Source organism: Thermobia domestica, chromosome 7, assembly GCF_964235325.1.
Source record: "Thermobia domestica chromosome 7, izTheDome1.hap1.1, whole genome shotgun sequence".
Lineage (NCBI taxonomy): Eukaryota > Metazoa > Arthropoda > Insecta > Zygentoma > Lepismatidae > Thermobia > Thermobia domestica.
This window is the reverse complement of record NC_137460.1, coordinates 93,584,036-93,609,679: the sequence shown is the minus strand read 5'-3', so window position 1 is coordinate 93,609,679 and position 25,644 is coordinate 93,584,036. Positions and strand designations below refer to the sequence as shown.

Below are 25,644 nucleotides of genomic sequence, written 5' to 3'. Positions count from 1 at the left end.
TCCAATGATTGCCATCCCGCCCCTGGATCGGAAGTTTACTAGAATTTCACCATGTGAACCGAAACTTACCTGGTCTTTGTTGAGCAATAATTCACATCTCCTGCCATTAAATCTCTTCAATCTCTGAATAAAAAATTTAATATTTGGCAAATAAAAGCATTAATATTTACCCAACTAAAGTTTTCTTTTTTTACCTTTAAAAATAAACTACAAAATCAAACAGTATAGTTTCCAATTCCAGTAGTTACAGAGCAAACTTGAAAATATAGATATAGCCGCTGGTAACTAGCATCGTTTAGCTGCAGTTATTCATCTTACTAGTCATTTGGATAACTTGTGCCACAATTTCATGCATCGAATTTAGTTTTGCTTTCATCTGGATTATTAAATATTTAACGTTCAAAGCCACTTTTCCGTTTTGCCAAAAAATGAATTTATTATATACACTACATATGAATATATATTCTTTATTCACTACTTTATACACAAACAACGATGATAATAATAATAATAATAATCAAAATATGAAAAAAACGGAACATTAAAGATACGATACGTATGATAAAAGTTTTTAGTTTTCGTAATTTATTCTGGAGAAACTACAGAGCACCTACGCTGGAGTCGGAATTTTAAGTGCTCCAATAAATAACACTGTGCTTGTTCGTTTCTCAAATATGAAAAATAAAAAAGGATGATTAGCGACAAAATGTATCGTTAAAGATGCCAAAGTTCGACCTTTCTTGGTTGCTGGAACGACAAAAGAAAAAAAATTAGAACGAATTGTATTACATAAAATTATATTGTAATCAGTGGTTATATACACAATAATAAATTGATTACCATGTTCAATTTTTATTATCTGATATCATAATATATGAGGGTGGAAAAGAAACTCAGGTTACAAGGCTGATATTTGTGGAGTTTCATCTATTACAGTGGAATGAGGGATGTGTGGTACTTTTAATGCATGGAGTTGGCAACTGTACACAGTTTCAGCTACCCGTCACTCTATGGCGCTAGTTGTACGTAGGTAAACACAAATGGCGACTCATTTGAAAAACATGTCTCGCTAAGAAGTCCGATCAGTTATTCGATTTCTGTAGTCGGAACATGAAACCGCGGCTGAAATTCACCGGCAGCTGGTAAAGGTTTACGGAGAGACTTGATGTCTCGTCAGCATGTTCCAGAATAGTTTCGAGCTTGCGCTGGTAGAGAAAACGTAATAGACAAGGAGCGCAGTGGCCAAGCTAGCACAACATCAATAGATTTGAACACAGCTCGTGTGGGGGACCTGATTCAAGACAGTAGGAGGATCACGTATGGCATCTGACGCACTTAGAAGGCCGTCAGTTCGCTTCAGACGAGAAAGTGAAAAACTTTGTGACAACGTGGCTGAACACACAGTCAAAAAATCCTACAACGAAGGAATCTTCAAACTCATCCCACTATGCGTCAAGTGCCTCAATTGATATGGACATATGTCGAAAGATAACCTTATATACTATCTGTTGGCTAGATGAAATGATATATTCATGTTTCACTGCAGACTTTGTAACCTTACTTTCTGATCAGCCCTCGTACAAATATTTTTTTTTTTTATGTTTGTTAAGTTCATTATGTAATGTGCCATTACAGTCAAGGTAATGAAATTTTTGTTTGCGGGGGCAAAATACTTTTCGAACGTGTACATATAGTTAAGTTGTGTAATAATGTGGATTAGTATGTAAAGTGATTTGTGTTAATATTTGCTTTCTTACTTCATGTGTGATATAGCATGCGTATGCGTAATTTAGTGTGTAGTGTGTGAGCATGTATAACTAATTTATTTAAGTACAGTGGATTATTCATATCTTTTGGTCGGTTCAAATAAGTAAATTAGTCCGTAATGCAAATTTATAGTAATTCCGTACCGTTAGTACAAAGTGTGTTTAGTAGTGCAAAGTTTGTTTTCATACTACCGGCGCCATCTCGTGTCGGGTGAAGAACTATATATATATATATAGAACGTCGTTACTCAAAGGTCCTCAGTTTTTAGTTTTATACATGCAAAGCTACGAAAAGCACCATAAAAGATTTTTACACATTGCATTTTAAATGCTATCTTTTATTATGGCACATCACAAATAAAATAAATTCACTCGTTAAGTTGGACATGTAGTTTACATAAGATGGATCCGGAATTATATATTATTTATTCTTCCTTGCTATGACAACGAATCTCTATCATAACAAAACAGCAACGTATATCAACTGCAAAGAAATTACATCTACATATCCTTTTTTTCTCATATACTTCTTCCTTTTCTTGAATAGCTTGTGTATAATTTGAAAGTATATTCTGCCCGTGGCGCCATGAACTATAGGTCCTTTTTAAAAAAATAAAAAGAGAAATCCTGGTCCGTTAACTATTACATATTAAGTATTGGAGTTTCCGAATGACCCTCATATATATAAAAATTATAATTCACATAATCATATATCATATTTTGCTTTCCTAACAATATTATTTTCACATTCATATTTTATTTTAAATTCTTAATTAGTTTCTCTTTAAATATATATATATATATATATATATATATATATATATATATATATATATATATATATATATATATATATATATATATATATCAACGTTAAACATAAAGCTGCATTCGGAATACGGCATAACAGTTGTTCAGTTTTCAGGTCCTTTTGTGGCCATTGATACATAACATAAGATGTAGTTTAACAAAATTTATATTACTTTAGCGGGCAGAACTGAAAGGATTGCTAAGAGGATATTACATTTACATAATTGCTATTTTACGCAAGAAAGCATCAAATACAGGATATAGTTAAACAAAGTATAGATTAAGATTGAAATATCGACAATATTCAGAACAAAATGAGATAATCAACTCCTTATCAAGATCATAAATGTACGAATTGTTCCATTCGTTGATTCATTCAATTATCTTCATAGAATTCAAATGAAATGCAAATAATAAGCAAAATCATAACGAAATTTACAGTGAAGTATAACAAAAAATCAATTGAATACGGTTTTCACGGACCCCGTAACTTTAGCTTAAGCTACATGACCAACAAATTCATTCAAATTGCATTGAAAGTCATAAACCGGAATACAGTCTTGCGCGTTACTTACTTCTATAGTTCTTTGTTTCTTACTTTGAGAATTTCTGCCATCTATGGAATTTCTACAAAATCCAATTCGAGGGAAATTAGATCTAATGATTACATGTTTCTTAAGTGTGGTTCGATTGTTATTACCAGTGGCGTATTTAGGGGGGTGGCTTCCGGGCTTAACCCCCCCCGAAATCTTACTTAGTATAGTAGAGTAAATGAAATATCTTGCAGAATTTTCACATTTCCAGGCAAAGCCCCCCCCCCCGAAAGTTAGCAAAGCCCATCCCGAAACAAAATCGTAAATACGCCACTGGTTATTACTATTACCACTAGGATTAGGTTCGGTTACGCGATAACTATTACTGTTACTACTAAGGTTAGGTTTGGTTATCCTACCGGTAAAATTAGGTTCAGTTCTCATTCGTGGTATACCTATTCTTTCCACAAAATTCACGGTAATTTGTCCTACCACGGTTTTGTTTCCTCTGTAATTAGATTCGGTTAGATTATCGATACACGTGAATTTAACATCACCTTTTACATTAGAATCACACTTTAACCTCATATGAATGTTTCGAATTTGGTTTCGATTAAGATTAGTTTGGTTCAGGTTAGTACTGTATTGCACCATTGATGGATTTTCAAAATCTTGCAACATACCTAGATAATTGAAGTTAACGCACTGCACCACATTCGGTAAAAGCACCATCTGATTGCTCACCACTATCATTTTGGTTTTTTCGTTGAGTGAACATTTCAACAGCTCCAACTCATTCGACCAATCACTACAAGCATTGGTAGGAGCACATGTTCTCTTTTTGAATTTCACAAATACTGGAATCAACTTTCTTCCTGCTACATGAACCAAGGTCGTGTACATATCATTAAACGATTCTATTACAATTACTTCATCTCCAGAATTAATATAATGTTGAATATACGGTAAATACAAGCAACCAATAGCATTCATTAGACAAAGATGACCATAACTTTTCGCATATTGATGCATACTACAATCTTCATTACACACAGCATCACTAAGACAATCAAAAACATTCGAATGAAGAAAAAAGTCAGGATAGTCTAATCCAACCAATACTGCAGTATGTTTTTGCGAAAACTCAGTAAATTTCACTAATGCAAACAAAGGATCTGCCTTTTCTGTTGTTTCTATGGAAGGTTCAGGTTCATTTTGTTCAATCCGTTGCTTTGTCTAATTAATCTCTTCTGATAAAGGTTGACTGTTACTGTTGTTATTTCTTTTCTATTGTAATTTTGGGCAGTATTAGATTTCTAAATATGCACAAGCCAGACAATTTTAGTAGAAGAAAAAGAAGACGCAAATAATATAATCATCTTTAAAATTATATTATATATCTTTAATGTATAGGCCTATAATTGAATGTTTTTGTATAACTAAGGACGACGGATTGATCGTCGTCATAGCAACAAAAATAAACAAATTATGTATACTGGAAGCCAGGGGACTCTCGGGATAGCTTTTCTGCTCTCATTTTTCCCAGGATACTTTGCGGTCGGTGAAGTCACGTGGAGGCATCGCGGTATTTTTCAAAATAAGTGAAATTCTGCATAAACAATAACACTACTGTTTCAAGATGGAGAAAAGTTATCTTACTTGTGCAGTAGCTCATTCTAATAACATAGGAAGCAATACAAACGAAATAATGTTCCATCGATTCCCTAAAAATGATGAAATTCGAAGAAGATTGATTTCCTGCTGTAAGCGAAAGAACACTTTTAATGTGGATAACGCACGAATATGTTATGCTCACTTTTCACCAGAGGATTATCAAAGAGTTTGCAAACAACGAGCTTCTAAATTTCCTGCAAAAGTAGTGTTTAAGATCTGACGCTGTTTCTTCATTATTGATACCAAACTGGCATGGGGAAAAATAAACTAGACACTAGTCAAGTTGAAAAAGAGGTGTGTAACAACAATAATTTTACTTTTACTTTTATGACATTTGTTTCTGAGGGCCTGAAGCTTAAGGAGTTTCTGTACGTAAAGTGAAATGGAAGGGAATATCAACGAGAATATAAATGTATACCCTCATATATTCTTTAGTTTAAATGATATTCGTACGTTTTGTTAAGTATCTGAAATATTATTCTAGCAAAGAGTTCAAAGTGCATTTGAGCAGAACATTCATAGGAATCTATTACGAACCGAACCTTACCTAACTTGACCTAATCTAACCTAATCTAATCTTGTTCAACCGAACCGTACCTGTTACGTACAAATCACATTGATTTTATTCCTTCTCGAATGCCACATCGTGTGACAAAATCATTTGTTCTGATCAAAGTGTACTCTTACCATATTCTTATAATTGAAGGGCTGGCCGAGAGAGGGGACTAAGCCACAAAAACTAAATTCCGAAAAATCGAAGGGCAAAGTGTAGGACAAATAACTGCAAATTTTCCCCTGTGAAGGTGGTTCTTTTATGTATGTATACCACTCTAAAGATATCTGTGCAACTTATAACCTGTAATATATGGGAGCAGGAAAATTCGGTGTAGGAAATTTCGGTGTAGGAAAATTCGGTGTAGGAAAATTCGGTGTAAGAAAACTCGGTGTAAGAAAACTCGGTGTACGGAAAACTCGGTGTACGGAAAACTCGGTGTGGGGAATGTTCGGTGTAAAGAAAGATTCGTTGTAGTAGACAGTAGTATTTATTAAAAACTTAACTTTGAGCATAAATGAGCGTATTAGTTTTAAGTTCAAACTTTGTGTAGAACCTACTTTTACTGTCTGCTATACCAAATTTTGAAAAATTGTGATCGTGAAATAATTTGAATTCTAGATTTCGACAGATTTTAGCATTTCATGGCCCTTACATGACGAGAAATTTGTTTATTGATGTCCGTTTGTGTGATTTAGCGAAGCGATCATCGATACCAATCGACATTTCATTTAAAACTTAAGTTTTTATGCTGTTTTGGAGGATGTCTCCTAGAATTTTATATTTAAATAAAAAAAAAGTAGGTTACTAGACGGGTAAAGTTGAAAATTGTAGATTTTTCAAAAATGTTCTGACGATTTTATGTATATTTTATAAATAAATATTTAAATTTAAATTCTACAAAAACGACATAGTTTATTTATGTTACTCAAAGGTGTAAAAATAAATGCCTCAACTACGCCTGATTGGAGGAGAAGTCAATAAGGAGTCAATAGGGTTGCAGTACTTGTTTACCTTAAGGCAAACAAACTAAAGTGTCTGATTGGAGGAGAATTAAACTATTTGTACAAATATTATATGATAAAACCATCCTGCTTTATATTGCCCTTTCCACTAAGACTTTTTTGATCAATATATTTTTGCATCTTACATATGTATATGCAGAGTGATACTCCCGGATTCATTGGGCTCTAGAATTTCCAACTAAAGTCCGGTTTTCATGCGGTTTGTTGCAAATTATCAAGGGAGAATGGGAGGTTTATGGGACTATGTTTACTGGTTTAAATTCATCCGGGGTAATATCGAGCAGGCCGCAAGAAAAACAGCAAATATTCGCCATTGTACGTTACAGTTCGAATGAGATATTGGATATTTGAAGCGAAATTGAAGAATACAAATTAAGTGTTAGTGAGAATACAAATTAAGTGTTAGTGAAATTAAATGAAATCTTTAAGTTTTATGTCCAACAACATCCGCCAGCGGTGTCCGATGCTTCCCTGCCTTACTCAGAAGAGATCCTGTTTCCTGCAATTTATTCACTAGCGACCATATTATGTTCCTGTTTGGGGCAGAACGTGAGGCAAAGTTGCGTGTAGCTGCCCTTTGCGTAGCAACAACAGATCCCGGCCTCTAAAATCTTTTTAACGATAAAATCACGTTGCTCCAAAGAGTACATTATTGGAACTGCGTCCTGATCATATTGGTACAGTAGCACAGCATAATTCTCAATACGAAGGCCCAGTTTCCTGTTTCTTATTGACCGTCGCGAGGTTACCATCTAACGAAGAAACTCAAATCTCCATACCGCACCTCACCTAATTCCAATTCGGTACAGTGGCGAATATTTGCTGCTTTTCTAGAGGCGCGACCTATATTACCCCAAATGAATGTAAACGAGTAAGCATAGTTCCATAAATCTTCCAACGTTCCTTGATCATTTGCCACAAACCGCATGAAAATCGGACTTCAGTTAGAAAATCTAGACCCCCAAATGAAATCCGTGAGTTTTAAAAGAATCACCTTGTATATGTTCTATGATGTACTATATAGGAAAGGTGTTTTTAGTTGTTCCTATAACTATTCTCTGAACTTGTAATTGTTTTATTTCTGACAAAAAGTGTCAGCTTCATTGTGTGATGAAAAGTAGTTTATAGTAATACCCCGCAAAAGACATGCAAGAGGTATTGGACTCAAGGCAGAAAAATAAATTTGCTTTTCTTGAAATAGGTAATAACATTTTATTCGTTACATTATATGGTTTTCGTTTTCAGAATATGAAATGTCGTAAATTATTGTAAGTAGTAATATTCAATATGTATTACACCGAATCTACCGTACACCAAAATTTCCCCACACCGTTTTTTCCGTACACCGAATTTTCTGTACACCGAATTTTCCTACACCGAGTTTTCTTACACCGAATTTTCTTACACCGAATTTTCCTACACCGAATTTTCCTAGACCCGTAATATATACATACTGTAAAATGTGTTATATTGAGTAATAAACAAATATTAGTAATGTAAAGGAAACATTTTGCTGTCACGATTTCTGACAATTTGGTTAATACACACTAAATACAACGGGTTAGGTTAGATTTCTAACCTGACCTAACTTAACATAACCTAATCAAATTAGGTTAGGTTAGATTCGGTTATATTAGGTTAGGGTAGATTAGATTTCTAACATGGACTGGACACCAATTTCGGCTAAGTTAGTTAGTCCTGGCTGCATTAAAGTACCAAAAATCGTTAAAGTTGGTCGAGGAGAGTTGGCATCAAACATTGTTACAATGAATAGAAAATGCCCCCTCTTCCCTTAAAACGGCAATTTTCAAAAACAATGGGACATGTTTTTCTTTAAACTTAATGAGGAGTTTATATACCGAGTTTCATCTTTCTAACTTGATAGGTTCGTGAGATACTGTATTTTAGGTACAAATTTTGAACCCCTTGTACCCCTTAGGATTCGCCCTTTAATCAGAGTAATAAGGGCCTGGTCAACTCATGTACGGTACTAAAAATTATAAAAATCGATCCAAAGCTCTAGAATGAATTAGCGAGTAAACATTATATTCATTTTTATTTGTATAGATAAAATTAACCATTATTGACGATATTTATATATTTATTACATTATATTGTCTCATCTGTGAGTAGAAATAACTCATTATTTGTATTTGGAAAGACAAGGAATATCATAATTATGTTTTGAATCCAGTTTTACGAATAAAGCGCGAAGTGTAACAAGCGGGCAAGCGAAAACAATCTTCACAGATACCTCCACATGACGTCAGGACAGGGAGCCAATCAGAACGCTAATCGCGAACTGGGGCTACCTGTTATTTTATATACCTTGACTGGAAGCCATCTAATAATGATGTAAGTTTCAATGTTCGAAGTGTCTTACCTTTAAAGATTCAAATAGTGGAATAAAATGATATTTGTGTAATCTTATGTGGTTCAATTATAGTTATAAGAAGCAGTGACTTAGTATATAATGTAAATGGTAACTGAAACCTCGGGAACTTTGTGTAAACGTATGTTTGTTGTTATATTATAAATGGTGCCGAAACGCCGGGAAGTGTGATATTGATTAGAAGTATAGTAAATCAATTTCACAACTGAGCCCGACGTAAATTATACTTTATTGCGAAGTGGAACTAAAATATATAGGAACATTAAAATGAGTGCTCCAATGAATGAAGCTATTGCGAACGAAGACAGGAAAACTGTGACGAATACTCCTGAGAATGTAGCTGATGTTTTAAAGCAAGTGCAACAGCAAATGGAGCTAATGATCCAGAGTAACCAATGGATTGAGAATAACCAACAAAAATTCAACCAGATTCAACAGCAAATAGAGCTAATGAACCAGAGTAACCAACAAAAATTCAATCAATTTCAACAGCAATTGGAGCTAATGAACCAGAGTTACTAGGAAATGTCACAGCGAATCGACAGCAAATTGGAACAATTAACCAGCGAAGCGACAACAAGTTGGAGCAAATATCGCGACAAATTGGCAATAAATCTGAACTAATGAAACAATAGTTATCTCAGCAAATTTACAGTAAGTTGGAATCAATGAACCAGCAAATTAGCGCGAAATTTCAACTGTGTGATCGGAAAGTAGAACAGATATTGCAGAGATTTACAGAAGTGCAGGATTCAGTGGAAGTCATGGAAACTGTTGTTAATGAACATTCCAACCAAATTAGGGAGTTACAGGAGGAGGTTAACACCCTTAAGGAAAAGTGTTTCCCAATTATTGCAGAACGTAACACCGATCACAGGAATGGTCTTCCATGTAATAGTGCGGAACAGTTGCAGTTTACGGCAAGAACGGTAGAGGAAGATACCGAGTCCTCAGGGCACAGCGAAGCCAGCTCCGATAAGGAAGGAAGAGCTAACCGTAGCCCTACGTCTCGTCATCGAAAGGCTGTACGTATGAGATCTCGGAATTTGAAAACTTCTGGCACAGGTAAACCTCTGCGGTTTAGTGAAATCAGATCCCTTACGAAATTTAGTGGGATATCTAAGGATATACCTGCAAGTACATTTTTAGAAAAATTCGAAGACGAGTGTGGGTTAATGGGGATTGATGCATCACAGTTTTTAAAAATCCTGCCGCATGTATTACTGCCTCCTTGTATAACCTGGTTCAAAGCCATTCGAGGTAATTTGCGTAAATATTCTGATTTTAAGAATGCACTGTTACCTAATTATGAATGGGGACGCTTTATGTTAGCTAATAGGGACGCTTTAATCCGTACTAGGCATTATAATCCTAAAGTTCATAAAAGTATCACTGATCTTGTAATATCTATCTACAATGAACTAAAATCTATTAATCCGTTTTATCCTGAGGCTCGAATTATGGCTCCAGTTCTTATACTTTTGCCTTTTAAGTTACAGCAAATGTTGATGTCAAGTCAGTGTATTAATTTCAATAATCTTGTAATGATAGTTCAGAACTTTGAAAGTCAGTCCTTAATGCAAAACAATAACAGAGGGCAGAGTAATTGTACTCGTAATCATGTCAATTATGCTTCTATTCGTAACTTAAATATCCAACATGAAGATATTTCAAATTCACTAGGAAATAGTAATCATTGTTTTAATAGTAGAGCGAATGGGCAAAATGCTACCGGTAACCGAACCGAATCTAATGGCAGAAATAATTACAGGAGCTTCAGAAATAATGACAGAAATTATAATAGAAATAATAATCGTGGGGCTTTTGCACGAAATCGATTCATAGATGGTAGGAATGTCATAAACAGAAATCAAAATATGGTAACATCATACGGTAGACAAGAAAGAACACAAGATTGCGGAATACAGTGTGATATAATGGAATGGGTGGACCATCGTAATCTAAACTAGATCCGGCTGACGTGGAGGGGGTCAAAACCACGTCAGCGCTGGATGTACTAGAATCTTCCTTTGATTATGAAACATCTTACAACTTTGGATACGAATGTTATTCATATTGCTAACTGTTTTCGGATGTTTGGCGATGAAATGGAGGGGGTTGATATTTCTGAAAAGGATTTTGTTTTTCTGAAAACACTTAATACTGCGCGAATACTGATTAAAATTAATGGAGTTCCTCTTCAAGCTTTAATTGATACAGGTGCTACAGTGTCCCTCCCAAAGGTGGCCATTTTCCACTGGGCTCGCTCGGGCTCGCGCTCACCTGTCTCAACTGGGCTCGCACTCACGGGCTCGCGCTCATCTCTCTGGACTGCGCTCGCACTCACTCGCGCTCGCGCTCACCTGTCTCAGCTGGGCTCGCACTCACTCGGGCTCGCGCTCATCTCTCTGGACTGGGCTCGCGCTCACTCGCGCTCGCGCTCACCAGTCTCAACTGGACTCGCGATCACTAGCGCTCGCGATCACTTCTCCCAACTGGGCTCGCGATCACTCGCGCTCGCACTCACTAATCTTATCTGGGCTCGCGCTCACTCGGGCTCGCGCTCATCTCTCTCGACTGAGCTCGCACTCACTCGGGCTCGCGCTCATGTCTCTCGACTGGACTCGCACTCACTCGCGCTCGCGATCACTTATCCCAACTGGGCTCGCACTCACTCGCGCTCGCGCTCACGTCTCCCAACTGGGCTCGCACTCACTCGGGCTCGCACTCACTTCTGTCCACTGGGTTCGCACTAACCCGGGCTCGCGCTCACTTGTCTCAACTGGACTTGCAATCACTAGAACTCGCGATCACTTCTCCCAACTGGGCTCGCACTCACTCGCGCTCGCGATCACTTCTCCCAACTAGGCTTGCGCTCACCCGGGCTCACGCTCACTTGCCTCAATTGGGCTCGCGGGTACATGATGGGTATAAAGAGGTATTAAAATCTAGACTTTGACTGGCAGTATGCCTAATTCAGTAGAAAATAGAGCTATTAATGCTATATATCAGTTGTCAGATATAAAAATAAAATAATAAAGATGTTGCAGGGTTTAATGTATTAAATGTGGGCGGACCTTGAGGAACTTGAAATAAAATGCTCCAGATATTTAAATCTGGGCTTTGACTACTAGTAGGCCTAGTTCCTCAGTAGAAAATAGGCTATATGACTAACGTCATATAGGAGTTATCAGACATCAGAATAAAATATTAAGAGTGTTGCAGACTTCAAGTCTTAAGGCTGTCATCACACTTGCAGACCAATACTCATTAAATGACTCTCTTTCTTATTTACTAAGATCAAAACAACTTATGAACAAAAAAAAAGTTTAGTGTTAGTAAATACGAAAGAAACTTGTTTGAGTGTTTGTCTGCAAGCACGACGGCAGCATTAAGAAGCAAAGAGTATCTGAGTATGATGATTTCGTAAAATTAAAAAAAAAATCACCAGTCCTGTTAGCAAGAAAATTCTATTATGTAAGTACTCATGCCTTATCATGAAATTATTTTAATGCAGTTGATGAATTGTCAGGCTTATAAGAAAAATTTGATTCGAAAATTTCAAGGGCCAAAATTAGGCTTACTGTCGCCCACTTGCAACATCCCTATTTTATTCTGATATCTGATAACTGCTATACGACATTAGTAGCTTTACTTTGTACCGAGTTATTTGGCCTATTTGTAATTGTAGTCAAAAGCTAGATTTTAATATCCAGGGCATTTTATTAGAAGTTCCTCAAGGTCTGCCCACGTTTAATACAACGCAACTCTGCAACGTCCTTATTATTTTTTTTTAATATCTGATAGATAAGTCATATAAGATAGTAGCTCCACTTTCTGCTTAGGAAGCAACTAACACCTGAATTTCAATATTCGGTGAATTTTATTACAAGTCCTTCAAGGAAGCTTATGTTTGCTATCGGTGAGCTTTTGTCCATCACTGTAATATGAGACTGTCGGTGAGTTTTTTGCCGGTGAGCTTATGTCCAACACCCACATTACGCATAGATATCTCTTGTTTTTAACTAATACAAAGATTCTTAGGTTTTAATTTTTTATTTATTTATATTTTTGTGAGAAGACAGTTTTAGAAGTAAAATTAGAAGTAGAAATTTAGGGTATTCAACATTCGTGAAATTACAGAACTTATAATAACAAGAGCTAAACGTTTCCCGAAAATCTGCTAAACGTTTGGTAAAGGAAGTAACAGGATCTGATATCAGTGACTCTAAGTGTTTGTTAAAACCATTTTATAATAAAACAGCTACCTCTGCGGAAGCTAAAAGCAAACCAAAAGGTAAAAGGGAACTTTATCTGATCCCTTTATATCGGTTTGAATGTAACACAACGAAATTATAGTACTTCAGAGGGTATTGAAATGTCAATAGTCTCATAGGCTCCAGTAATACTTGCAGGAGTTCCGGCCTATCCTACAGGGATGTGCTAATCAAAGCACTAAAAATTAGAGATTTTTGAGAAATGTTGGTAGTGTATACCTCCAGAGCAATAACTTTTATAATAAGAGAAAAGGAAAAGTAGAAAAATATTTTCTAAATTTTTTAAAATGTACTTTTAATCGGAGGGGGCTTGTAAGAGAAGTAACACCGATAAAAATTAAAAGACTTTTTGTTGCTTCAAACTAAAAGAAGAAAACTTCCCTACTATAGACCTATTAATTGTTGTATACAACAATCAGGGCCGGACTTCAGCGGATTGGACCGATTGTTCCCAGTTGGGTCCAGGGATGAATTCAGGGGGTAGCCCGGGGGGAAATTTCCCCCCGAAGAAAATTCTGTCCCCCCCGGGGAAACTCCCAGAATTTCAGTCACAAAACGTAGAAATTACTTCACCCAATTATTTGCTTTTCTTTCCGTGCACGTGCAGACGAAATCCTATCTCTCAATATACATATAAATGACGCAGACCCAATCTATATAAATATTAAACATGTAGCATCTAAGATAGAATACCAAATAGTCAATAAAACCTGTATTTCTTAACGTTATGATCGAGTTTGGCAGAACATGAAATTGTCAACTGTTGAAGAAAGGTTTGTATTTTAGTAGGTACAATACTCTTACCCTATATTATATATTAGTAGGTAGCACTAGCACAGATTGAGATAGGATAAGTAGTTTTACGAACCTATTTGTCATAGTGAATTTAGACTTCATAGAAAGTTAAGCAAATCCAATACACTTTTTAATTTCATTTACGACCTCAGGCTGATAAATACACACAACAAAAATAACACAACGTGCTTACCTACTTAGGCAAAAATGTTTGTTCCTTTGATTTTCTGGAGTAAGTGGTATCCGGAACGTCATGCTGCAAGCACCAGCAATAGTCCGCCATCATGTTTTCGTTCCATCTTCCCTGGTACCGGTTCTTCGTGGTTTTGATATCTTGGTGAAATCGTTCACCCTGTTCTTCACCAAGGGCACCAAGATTGGAAGGAAAATAGTCTAGATAACTGTGTAGGAAGTGAAGCTTCACACTCATATTTACTCCTAACTTCTGAAATGTGGCCAACAAATTGTCAACAAGTTCCTCATAGTCGTCCGCTTTAAAATTTCCAAGAAAGTTTGTAACAATGGCACGAAAAGCATCCCATGCATCTCTTTTTGTGGGGTTCATGGTTTGTAAGACCTCTTTATCTTTCATTAGCAACCTTATCTGGGGGCCGTCAAAAATACCAGCTTTCATTTTCTCCTGTGTCAATGAAAAAAATTTCGAGCAAATGTATTTGAAGCAAGCACCATCCTGATTCAAAGCTTTTATATACTATTTCATTAATCCCAGCTTTATGTGTAATTGAGGGAGTAACACTTTCTTAGGGTCAATAAGCGGTTCGTTCTGGATGTTTTTCACTCCCACGTCAAAATTTACTCTGGCTGGCCATAATCTTCGTACCCAGTGTTCATTCCTTGCACGGCTGTCCCATAAACAAATAAAGCAAGGATATTTCGTAAAACCTGCTTGTTGGCCCAGTAACATTAGCATTACCTTGAGGTCTCCATACACAAGCCATCTAACATTCTCATAATTTATCTTCTCAAGGAGCATTTTCAATGTTTGGTAGCTTTTCTTCAAATGTGTGGAGTGACCAACAGGAATGGATGCCAACTTATTGCCACTATGCAGCAATACACACTTTAAACTCCTCTTCGAAAAGTCAATAAATAGCCTCCATTCTTTCGCATAATAATCACATCCCATAGCTTCAACTAGTATTTTTACATCTGTACAATACACAAGTTCTTCATCTTTTTGAAAATATTGTAATAGATGATTCTGTCTGTCCCGATATACGATAGTTGTTCCTGGTGCAACATATTCCTTTCTTTCAGTCTTGAACCCAGCAATTCTGCTGATGCTTTTAGTAGAGCAAGGTCGCGAATTAAATCATTCAATTCTGATTGAGTGAAGGGTTTGCATGAATTGCATCAGACACCACAAAATCCTCGTCACTACGTTCTGTAGTTGTGTTGACAGAGCAATCGTCATCATCACTGGAACTTGCAAACGTGCTGCATGTAGGGATAGGAATTTCATTACTGTGAGGAACAGGTCTTCTAGCAGATTAAAGATCAGGATACTGAATAGTAGGTTTAGATTTCTTGCTCATACCAGATACATTTACCATACAGAAATAGCAGTCATTTACATGATTTTGCTGCTCTCGCCACACCGTTGGGATTCCAAAACTAGGGCTTGTTCTTCGACCCTTGCTCCATTGTCTGAGATTTTCTATACAGGTCGTGCATACTTTATGTGGTGCCCATGGTTTATCTTGGTCACCCGAAATATGCATGATACAATTTTCGTATAAATTCCGAAATATTTGTTCGTTGTTTCGGGGTTGTGAAAGAATCGCAAATATAGCAAAATATATCCGAATCGTTCTTACACTTTCTACAAATAGATGTCATATTATTTAAACTCGGTACAGCTGCCAACTTGATCAGAATGTGTGTAGTCTACACTATAGTAGTTGTAATCCTGTAGATATCACTACAACAATACAGTGCACCAATACTAGAAATAACCAGATCAGTAAATGTTCGCAAAACTTCCACAAAATTCTAGCATACCTTTCGCAATCTATTAACTCGCCGTGTTTTCCATGAACAAAGAGTGCAACGTAATTCGTCTCTGCATAAAAATTCAGCTGCGAGTGCTCCCTTATTTCAACCCTTTACATACATAATATCCTCTTCAATTTTAATTGAACATGATTTTGAATTACCTATACTTTATTTAATATATTCTTTAATTCTTACGTAATAACTCGTAAAAATAAAATTAAACGTAACAGTGCATGTGCTGCCATCTTGTGACATCTTGTAGAACTACGTTACGATTAATGGTTCTAAAGCATACATGAAATATTAGATAAAATTTCATTTTGTGAAAATACCAGACGTGATAGAGAAAAACGGATTCCATTTTTGGATTTAGCACACTCGAATTACACTAGTTAACAAATTTAAACTTTTTGTTTGTTACATGAGAAAAATCACCTGATCTTAAAGGAACTTTTTGCGCTGAATTCGAATATGCACTCGGTTTCTCTCCATCACGTACAGTTTTCCCATAACAGAGGGATTTTCGGGAAATTCCCTCAAAAATTTCCCTTTTTCAGATATTTTATTCCCCTAGCTCCTGCCCCCTTACATATAGTAACATAGAAATTATACCTAAGTATACCTTGATTTATATTTAATAAACCCTAAAAGTTTCGTAAAAATCGCTTTATTCTTTCTAAAGAAATAAATATATTTGTATGTATACTGTGTGCACTGTTTATTGCACCTGATAGTAATGCTTTCAGATCTCCTGAGTTGGGGTAAAAACGATTTGCTTTATTACTACAAACACAGACATAAAAATGAATATTTACAATAGTCAACAACACACTTGTATTGCTCTCTGTAAATTAGAAACGTGTATAAAAATAGAATGTACTTCCAACGTATATATTTTTTAAACGTACAGTATATGTATATCTTAATACATATATATACAATTCTCCAAGTTTTTTCGTTTCGTTCATGAAATGGTTATCAATATTTGTTATCAAATGTAACAGAATGCAAAAGAACTTCCACTTCCCGAGCCCCCTACCAACTGGGAAGAGATATGGCCAAAAGACTCTGATGATGATCATGACCTTGATGAACCATCGACACCAACATGTACATCCAAGGATCCAACGTTCATCCCTGACTTCGCGAGCCACATTTCATCCGGCAATGTGAACTTAATGACCTAGTCCGTGATTTGCACCTGGCAAAACAAGAGTCTGTACTTCTGGGATCAAGGCTCCAGCAGTGGAACTTATTGGATGCAGAAACGAACATATCAGTGTACAGGAAAAGGCATGTTCAATTTTCAAGCTATTTCTCAATGCAAGATAATGTGTGCGTATGTACGGATATAAATGGGTTGATGGCGGAGCTAGGAATTCCTTACGTTCCAGAAGAATGGAGGTTATTTATCGACGCGTCAAAGGTCAGCCTTAAAGCTGTCCTTTTACATAATGGAAATAAAAAACCTTCTATACCACTTGCGCACTCAGTGAAGATTAAGGAATCCTATGACACCATGTCAACTTTGTTAAATCTTATAAATTACAAGGACCATTGTTGGCAAATATGTTGTGATCTCAATGTAGTTGGTATTTTATTAGGACTGCAGTGCGGTTACACGAAGTACCAATGTTTTTTATGTTTATGGGATAGCCGAGCTGATGACAAACATTATGAAGTGAAGGAATGGGGACCTAGAGTGAATTACGTACCTGGAGAATGCAACGTCAAATACGCTCCTTTGGTAGATCCTAATAAGATATTACTACCGCCACTTCATATCAAGTTAGGACTTATGAAAAACTTTGTCAAAGCCATGGACACATCTGGTGAAGGTTTTAAGTATTTGCGAGATAAGTTCCCAACCTGAGTGATACTAAGATTTCAGCGGGAGTGTTTATTGGTACCCAAATTAGGAAATTAATGCTTGATGATAGCTTTGACAGCAAGTTAAACAGTGCTGAGCTAGCTGCCTGGACAGCATTTAAGTGTGTTGTGCGCAACTTTCTGGGCAATAACAAAGCTGAGAGTTACACAGAAATCGTACAGGACATGATACAGAAATACAAAGAGTTGGGTTGTAGGATGTCTTTAAAAATCCACTTTTTGCACTCCCACCTCAGCTTCTTTCCTGCTAACCTAGGTGCTCTCAGCGACGAACAGGGGGAAAGATTCCACCAAGATATAATGGCAATGGAGAAAAGGTACCAGGGACGATGGGATCCTTCAATGATGGGGGACTATTGTTGGGGTCTTGTTAGAGAATGCAACATTTCTTACAAAAGAAGGAAGTAGTGTACGTTTTTGTAACCCAATGAAAGTTTCATATATTGTGATAGTTTTGATTGTCTTTTCATGACCTTTTGGTACATTTGTATTATTGTTTATTGTAAATTGTCACACTTGTAAATTATATTGTATTATATTTTATATATGTGTTTGTGGTAATAAAGCAAAACGTTTTACCTCAACTTAAGAGATCTGAAAGCATTACTATAAGGTGCAATAAACAGTACACACAGTATACATACAAACATATTTATTTCTCTAGAAAGAATAAAGCGATTATTACGAAACTTGGAGGGTTTGTTAAATATGAATCAAAGTATACTTAGGTATAATTTCTATGTTAGTATATGCAAGGGGACAAGATCTTGGGGTGTAAAATAAACGAAAAGGGAAATTTTAAGGGATTTTCCCGAAAATCCCTCTGTTACGGGAAAATCGTACGTGATGGAGAAAAACCGAGTGCATATTCGAATTCAGCGCAAAAAGTTCCTTTAAGAACAGGTATTTCCTTTTATGTAACAAAACCTTTGTTAACTAGTGTTATTAAAGAACAGCTGGCAGCCTCCAGTCAGCAAAATTGATGTAGACCAGTGTTATATCGGAAAACAGGAAAAGAGTGATGGGTAAAACACAGATTGTAGTTACTATTCAGATTATGAAATCACCCTTCCTATTTTAGCTATTAATGAACTAAATGAAAAGGTTCTAATTGGATTGGATTTCCTAACGCAATTACGCGATGTTCTATATTTTGAGAACAAGACGTTTGCTATCCGTACGCTAGATGACACAATAATTCAAAAGTTAATTCCTGCTAGTGATAACATTGCCTGTCAATGCCAATCCTTTGTAAATACTGTTTTAGGTACTATAGTGGATAATTTGAAGAAAAATGATGTTAATGAAATTGAAAGGGAATCGTTTATGAATGAAAACGAGGATTATTCGTTCTGAAAACGTGTAGATAATATTATAAATTCTTTAAATTTAATTGATAAGGACGTGGTGTCTCAATTTAATGTGTATTTTTTATACACATTAAAAAGCCTTTTCGATTAGACCGGGATTGCTCTCGTACTTGGAATTCTTTATATAAAATATCAAATGGCGTATTGGTAATTAAGGATTTTAAATTTGAACATAGGACCAAAATTTGTGTTCCACCAGCGTTGGTACCCCGGATATTAAAGGCATATCATTTTGGTTAATAATAGTATATTCTTTGATTAGCAAATCTTTTTGTTGGAAATCACTTCGATTGCAAATCAAAAATTACATTAAAGATTGCGAAGAATGCATGAAAATCAAACACAATTATCAATCGTTGTATAAACCCATGATGTCAGTAATGCCTGATCGACCTCATTCTTTCATTTCGATAGACTTGTATGGACCTCTTCCACGAACATCTACAAGTGAAACTTTCCTTTTTACAGTTATGGATATTTTCACTCGATATTTAGTAGGCTATCCTTTACGAAAAGCGACTGCGTCAGCCATTGTTAACCGAATTTTAAATGTGTATATACCTCATGTGGTCCTGTAGAGCATATACTGTGTGATAACGGTGGACAATTTCGAAGTAACTGGTTCCTTCGTGCTATGAACAATGCTAATATCAAAGTGCATGTTATACCTTATCATCCCAGTAGTTCGATTGTAGAAAATATACACAGGATCTTGGAAAGCTATTCAGACATTGTTGCCGCAATAAGCATTCGGATTGGGTTAAGTTCGTTACAGAAATCACGTACTTTTAAAATTATTCTGTATCTGATACATTGGGCGTAGCCCCAGCTAACATACATAATGGAACTGATTTTATAAAACCGATTGAACATCATTTTGGCGTTCAACTTTGTGAAAATAATGAAATAAATTATTCACATATAGTGAGTATGGTGCACTTTCGTAGGATGCAGAAATTCAAGACTCGAAATCAGAAACTAGAAGAGCGACAAGTGGGTAAAACCGAAGTTCGACTTAACGATTTGCTTTTCGTAAAACATCACCCACAAAGTGACGCTTCTTTGAAAAGAATTTATAAATTTTGTGATCTATTTGCTGGACCTTATTTGTGTGTAAAGCAAATTAATCCTAAAGTTCTTGAGTTAATGGACGTTAAAACAGGAAAAAATTTAGGACTACGTAATATTGATGAAATGAAACTATGGCGTCCTTCAAAATATACTAGAAATCGGTGGATGGAATTGATTAATACTTTCGTTCCATCTGAAATTCTAACTGAAATTAATGTAGATGACGTATAACAAATGGCACGTGATAATTTCTCTATTCGTGTAAATGTATGTTTTAGTGTTGTATTTTGTTCTCAATATTCTCAATGTTTACATTTTTCTTTTGTATTTCTTTATTATATATATATATCTTTGTCAACCTTCTCCTCAATTTTGCTCAAATAATTTTGATTTTGTTAATAAACATCTTTATGGCTAAAACGGACTTAGAGTTAGATATAGTAGGGATGGTATCGAGACGAGGCGAGACGAGACTTTGTACAGTCTCGATCTCGTCTCGGTTGATAAATAACGGTCTCGGTCTCGGTCTCGTCTCGAGTAAAAAATCAACGTCTCGGTCTCGGTCAACAGATGCTTGTCTCGATCTCGGTCTCGGTCTCGATTACCAAATCTAGGTCTCGTCTCGAAAGTTTCGAAATAAATAGTGTGAAATTAAAATAGTGAAAGTATTATTCTAGTACAGTCTGTCGTTTCCGCTTACTTTTTCCTTACATTTTGACTTAGAATTATGGTATGGTGTACCTCTTCGTAGCTAATTTGCTAGTGCGAATGCTTTCCATGCGCGTATTCGAGGTTCAATGATCAGTGGGTATATCACGCTAAAACCCTAATAGAACCCATATTTCACTTTCAGCAATAGACTTTGTTTCATATAGCCTCAGAACTGCCTATACGATTAAACTCTATTAAATTAACTCCAGTACTATACAGTAGTTTATTTCCTTCCTCTGAATCAAAATTGTTCAGTACCTCCTAATGGATAACGCAACACATAGCAGCACGAATTTATTTAATTGTACCGAAATTGAAACTTTACACTTCCTCTTTTATTATTTAATAAATTCTGCTTTGAATGTCATTTTAAAAACAAAATATAACGTTCATTATCTCAACAAATAGGGTAAATTATTACTACAATATACGTATTTTGTTTGAAATTAATGAAACGCTTTATTACCGTTTCACATCTCCGTGTTTAATTGACACTTTATAACACGAACGTCCTGAACGTGCGTGAAGCTGGCCCATCCCAATTGAGCACACTTTTTAACAATAGTCCCAAAAAAATGTGCTTCACAAAACACAAAATTTTAAAAAATGTGCTCTTCAAATTACCAAAAAATTAGAAGATTAATTTGGGCGAAACTAGTGCCAAATAATAGTGCTAAAAATGTGCTCCCAGAAAAGCATCAAAATAAAAAATGTGCTCAATTATTTACCGCCAAAACAGGGTTACCAAGTTGGGGGCCAGCGTGAAGCTAGCCCCGCCCACCCAACGGAGGGGCCCCAAACTAGTGCCAAATAATAGTGCTAAAAATGTGCTCCCAGAAAAGCATCAAAACTAAAAATGTGCTCAATTATTTACCGCCAAAACAGGGTTGCCAAGTTGGGGGCCAGCGTGAAGCTAGCCCCGCCCACCCAACGGAGGGGCCAGAAACTAGTGCCAAATAATAGTGCTAAAAATGTGCTCCCAGAAAAGCATCAACACAAAAAATGTGCTCAATTATTTACCGCCAAAACAGGGTTGACATGTTGTGGGCCAGCGTGAAGCTCGCTCCGCCCACCCAACGGACGGGCCAGAAACTAGTGCCAAATAAAAGTGCTAAAAATGTGCTCCCAGAAAACCATCAAAACAAAAAATGTGCTCAATTATTTACCGCCAAAACAGGGTTGCCAAGTTGGGGGCCAGCGTGAAGCTAGCCCCGCACACCCAACGGAGGGACCCCAAACTAGTGCCAAATAATAGTGCTAAAAATGTGGTCCCAGAAAAGCATCAAAACGAAAAATGCGCTCAATTATTTACCGCTGAAACAGGGTTGCCAAGTTGGGGGCCAGCGTGAAGGTAGCCCCGCCCACCTTACGGAGGGACACCAAAATAGTGCCAAATAATAGTGCTAAAAATATGCTCCCAGAAAAGCATCAAAACAAAAAATATGCTCAATTATTTACCGCCAAAACAGGGTTGCCAAGTTGGGGGCCAGCGTGAAGCTAGCCCCGCCCACCCAACGGAGGGGCCAGAAACTAGTGCCAAATAATAGTGCTAAAAATGTGCTCCCAGAAAAGCATCAACACAAAAAATGTGCTCAATTATTTACCGCCAAAACAGGGTTGACATGTTGTGGGCCAGCGTGAAGCTCGCTCCGCCCACCCAACGGACGGGCCAGAAACTAGTGCCAAATAATAGTGCTAAAAATGTGCTCCCAGAAAAGCATCAAAACAAAAAATGTGCTCAATTATTTACTGCAAAAACAAGGTTTCAAGTTGGGGGCCAGCGTGAAGCCAGCCCCGCCCACCCCACGGAGGGACCCCAAACTAGTGCCAAATAATAGTGCTAAAAAAGTGCTCCCAGAAAAGCATCAAAACGAAAAATGCGCTCAATTATTTACCGCTGAAACAGGGTTGCCAAGTTGGGGGCCAGCGTGAAGGTAGCCCCGCCCACCTTACGGAGGGATACCAAAATAGTGCCAAATAATAGTGCTAAAAATATGCTCCCAGAAAAGCATCAAAACAAAAAATATGCTCAATTATTTACCGCCAAAACAGGGTTGACAAGTTGGGGGCCACTGTGAAGGTAGCCCCGCCCACCTTACGCAGGGACACCAAAAATTGCCCAATAATAATGCTAAAAATGTGCTCCCAGAAAAGCATCTAAACAAAAAATGTGCTCAATTATTTACCGCCAAAACAGGGTTGCCCTGTTGGAGGCAAGCGTGAAGCTAGCCCCGCGCACCCAACGGAGGAACCCCAAACTAGTGCCAAATAATAGTGCTAAAAATGTGCTCCCAGAAAAGCATCAAAACAAAAAATATGCTCAATTATTTACCGCAAAAACAAGGTTTCAAGTTGGGGGCCAGCATGAAGCCAGCCCCGCCCACCCCACGGAGGGACCCCAAACTAGTGCCAAATAAAAGTGCTAAAAATGTGCTCCCAGAAAAGTATCAAAACAAAAGACGTGCTCAATTATTTACCGCCAAAACAGGGTTGCGAAGTTGGGGGCCAGCGTGAAGCTAGCCCCGCCCACCCAACGGAGGGACCCCAAACTAGTGCCAAATAAAAGTGCTAAAAATGTGCTCCCAGAAAAGCATCAAATAAAAAAATGTGCTCAATTATTTACCGCCAAAACAGGGTTGCCATGTTGGGGGCCAGCGTGAAGCTAGCCCCGCCCACCCAACGGAGGGACCCCAAACTAGTGCCAAATAATAGTGCTAAAAATGTGCTCCCAGAAAAGCATTAAAACAAAAAATGTGCTCAATTATTTACCGCCAAAACAATGTTTCAAGTTGGGGGGCAGCGTGAAGCCAGCCCCGCCCACCCCACGGAGGGACCCTAAACTAGTGCCAAATAAAAGTGCTAAAAATGTGCTCCCAGAAAAGCATCAAAACAAAAAAAGTGCTCATTTATTTACCGCCAAAACAGGGTTGCCAAGTTGGGGGCCAGCGTGAAGCTAGCCTCGCCCACCCAACGGAGGGACCCCAAACTAGTGCCAAATAATAGTGCTAAAAATGTGCTCCCAGAAAAGCACGGAAACAAAAAATGTGCTCAAATATTTACCGCGAAAACAGGGTTGCCAAGTTGGGGGCCACTGTGAAGGTAGCCCCGCCCACCTTACGCAGGGACACCAAAAAGTGCCCAATAATAATGCTAAAAATGTGCTCCCAGAAAAGCATCAAAACAAAAAATGTGCTCAATTATTTACCGCCAAAACAGGGTTGCCATGTTGGGGGCCAGCGTGAAGCTAGCCCCGCCCACCCAACGGAGGGACCCCAATCTAGTGCCAAATAAAAGTGCTAAAAATGTGCTCCCACAAAAGCATCAAATCAAAAAATGTGCTCAATTATTTACCGCCAAAACAGGGTTGCCAAGTTGGGGGCCAGCGTGAAGCTAGCCCTGCCCACCCAACGGAGGGACTCCAAACTAGTGCCAAATAAGAGTGCTAAAAATGTGCTCCCAGAAAAGCATCAAAGCAAAAAATGTGCTCAATTATTTATCGCAAAAATAGTGTTACCAAGTTCTAGCCGATCCATGTACAGTACAACCCCTCAAATCCGAACTAATTGGGGCTGAAGCCTGTTCGGATTTCTGGGTGTTCGGATTACCCGGAAATAATATTACGTACTTATTTCGTCACTGAATTGGCGGTAAAACAACGACTGAGGTTAGACAGGGTGTCCCAGTGGTCGGAAGGGCAGTGACCTTGACTGGCGGGTGTACACTCATGTCCAAAATTATTGTCGCATATCTATAATTAGATAATGATCATCTTGTAAGAATATAATTAGATAATGATTTTGAATAAGCATTAAGTCTAAAAATGTTAAAACCTTTAAAAAAACTAAATTTGTGTGATTAAATCTATTTTTTTTCATTTTCCAGCTGTAGTTATTTTTTTTCTCCTGAGAACGTGTTCGGATTTGCCGGGTTTTCGGATTTCCGGGGTTCGGATTTGAGGGGTTGTACTGTAATACCAAATAGTAATGCTAAATTGCCTTCCAAATTAGATAGGCACCTATCAATTTTTCTACTAGTAAGCCATTTCTGCCCACTGCTGGCACTTTCGTTTTCTATTGGGAGCTGAAGCTTATCAGAAGAAGTGCCCATGAAAAAAGGCAGAGAACATGCGATTGTAGTGAAGAACAGCAAGTTGTTGGAAAAAGCAGGCGAGCTTCATTCGTTAAAAATGCGTTTAATACGAGAGGAATATAATACAAAAATGTTGTTAATTGAAAGATAAAGAGAAATCGTGGAAGACCATAACCTTAAAATGGAAGGTATGAATAAGAACGAAATGGAACAGACTTCAGGTTCCGGTTCTTCTGGCAACGTGCTCCAGAAATTCATGTTTTTATAAATGAATGTGAATATATTTTATATGTATGAAACATATTCTTTTTGCTTGATATATTTTCCAATGGTTAATATGTTCTTGTTTTTCACATGACATAATATTTGTATTTAAGCATCAGTACATTTAATTTTTCTAATTACCACATTCTAATATTTATTTGTATCAGCGAAGTTATAAAAGTAGACATCTTATTTTTCTTAGAAATAATCAAAACATCTTTATTGTATAACTCTGTGTACTGAAGAAAGAAATAAAATGAAAATCTTAATCCCCTAATTGCAAAATAAAGAAGAAAGAAAAAGAGAAAAACATAACTAAAATTATACATAAATAAAATGGGTGACATTTCATGCAGTAGTGATGATCCAGTGCCTTATTTATTCATTTAAGAAGGAAAAGTATTTATA

The 25,644-nt window shown here is 37.0% G+C and overlaps 1 protein-coding gene across 1 annotated transcript in view; it reads right to left on the bottom strand.

Annotated features, from left to right (window-relative positions):
• Window positions 1–548: 548 nt before the first annotated feature.
• LOC145688907 (serpin B6-like) overlaps window positions 549–25,644 on the bottom strand; it is a 130,599-nt gene continuing 105,503 nt past the window's right edge. The window contains exon 8 of the mRNA XM_081763077.1: window positions 549–747. Coding sequence (XP_081619203.1) covers window positions 611–747 — 137 coding nt within the window. The 3' untranslated portion in view covers window positions 549–610. The remainder of the gene's footprint in view (window positions 748–25,644) is intronic.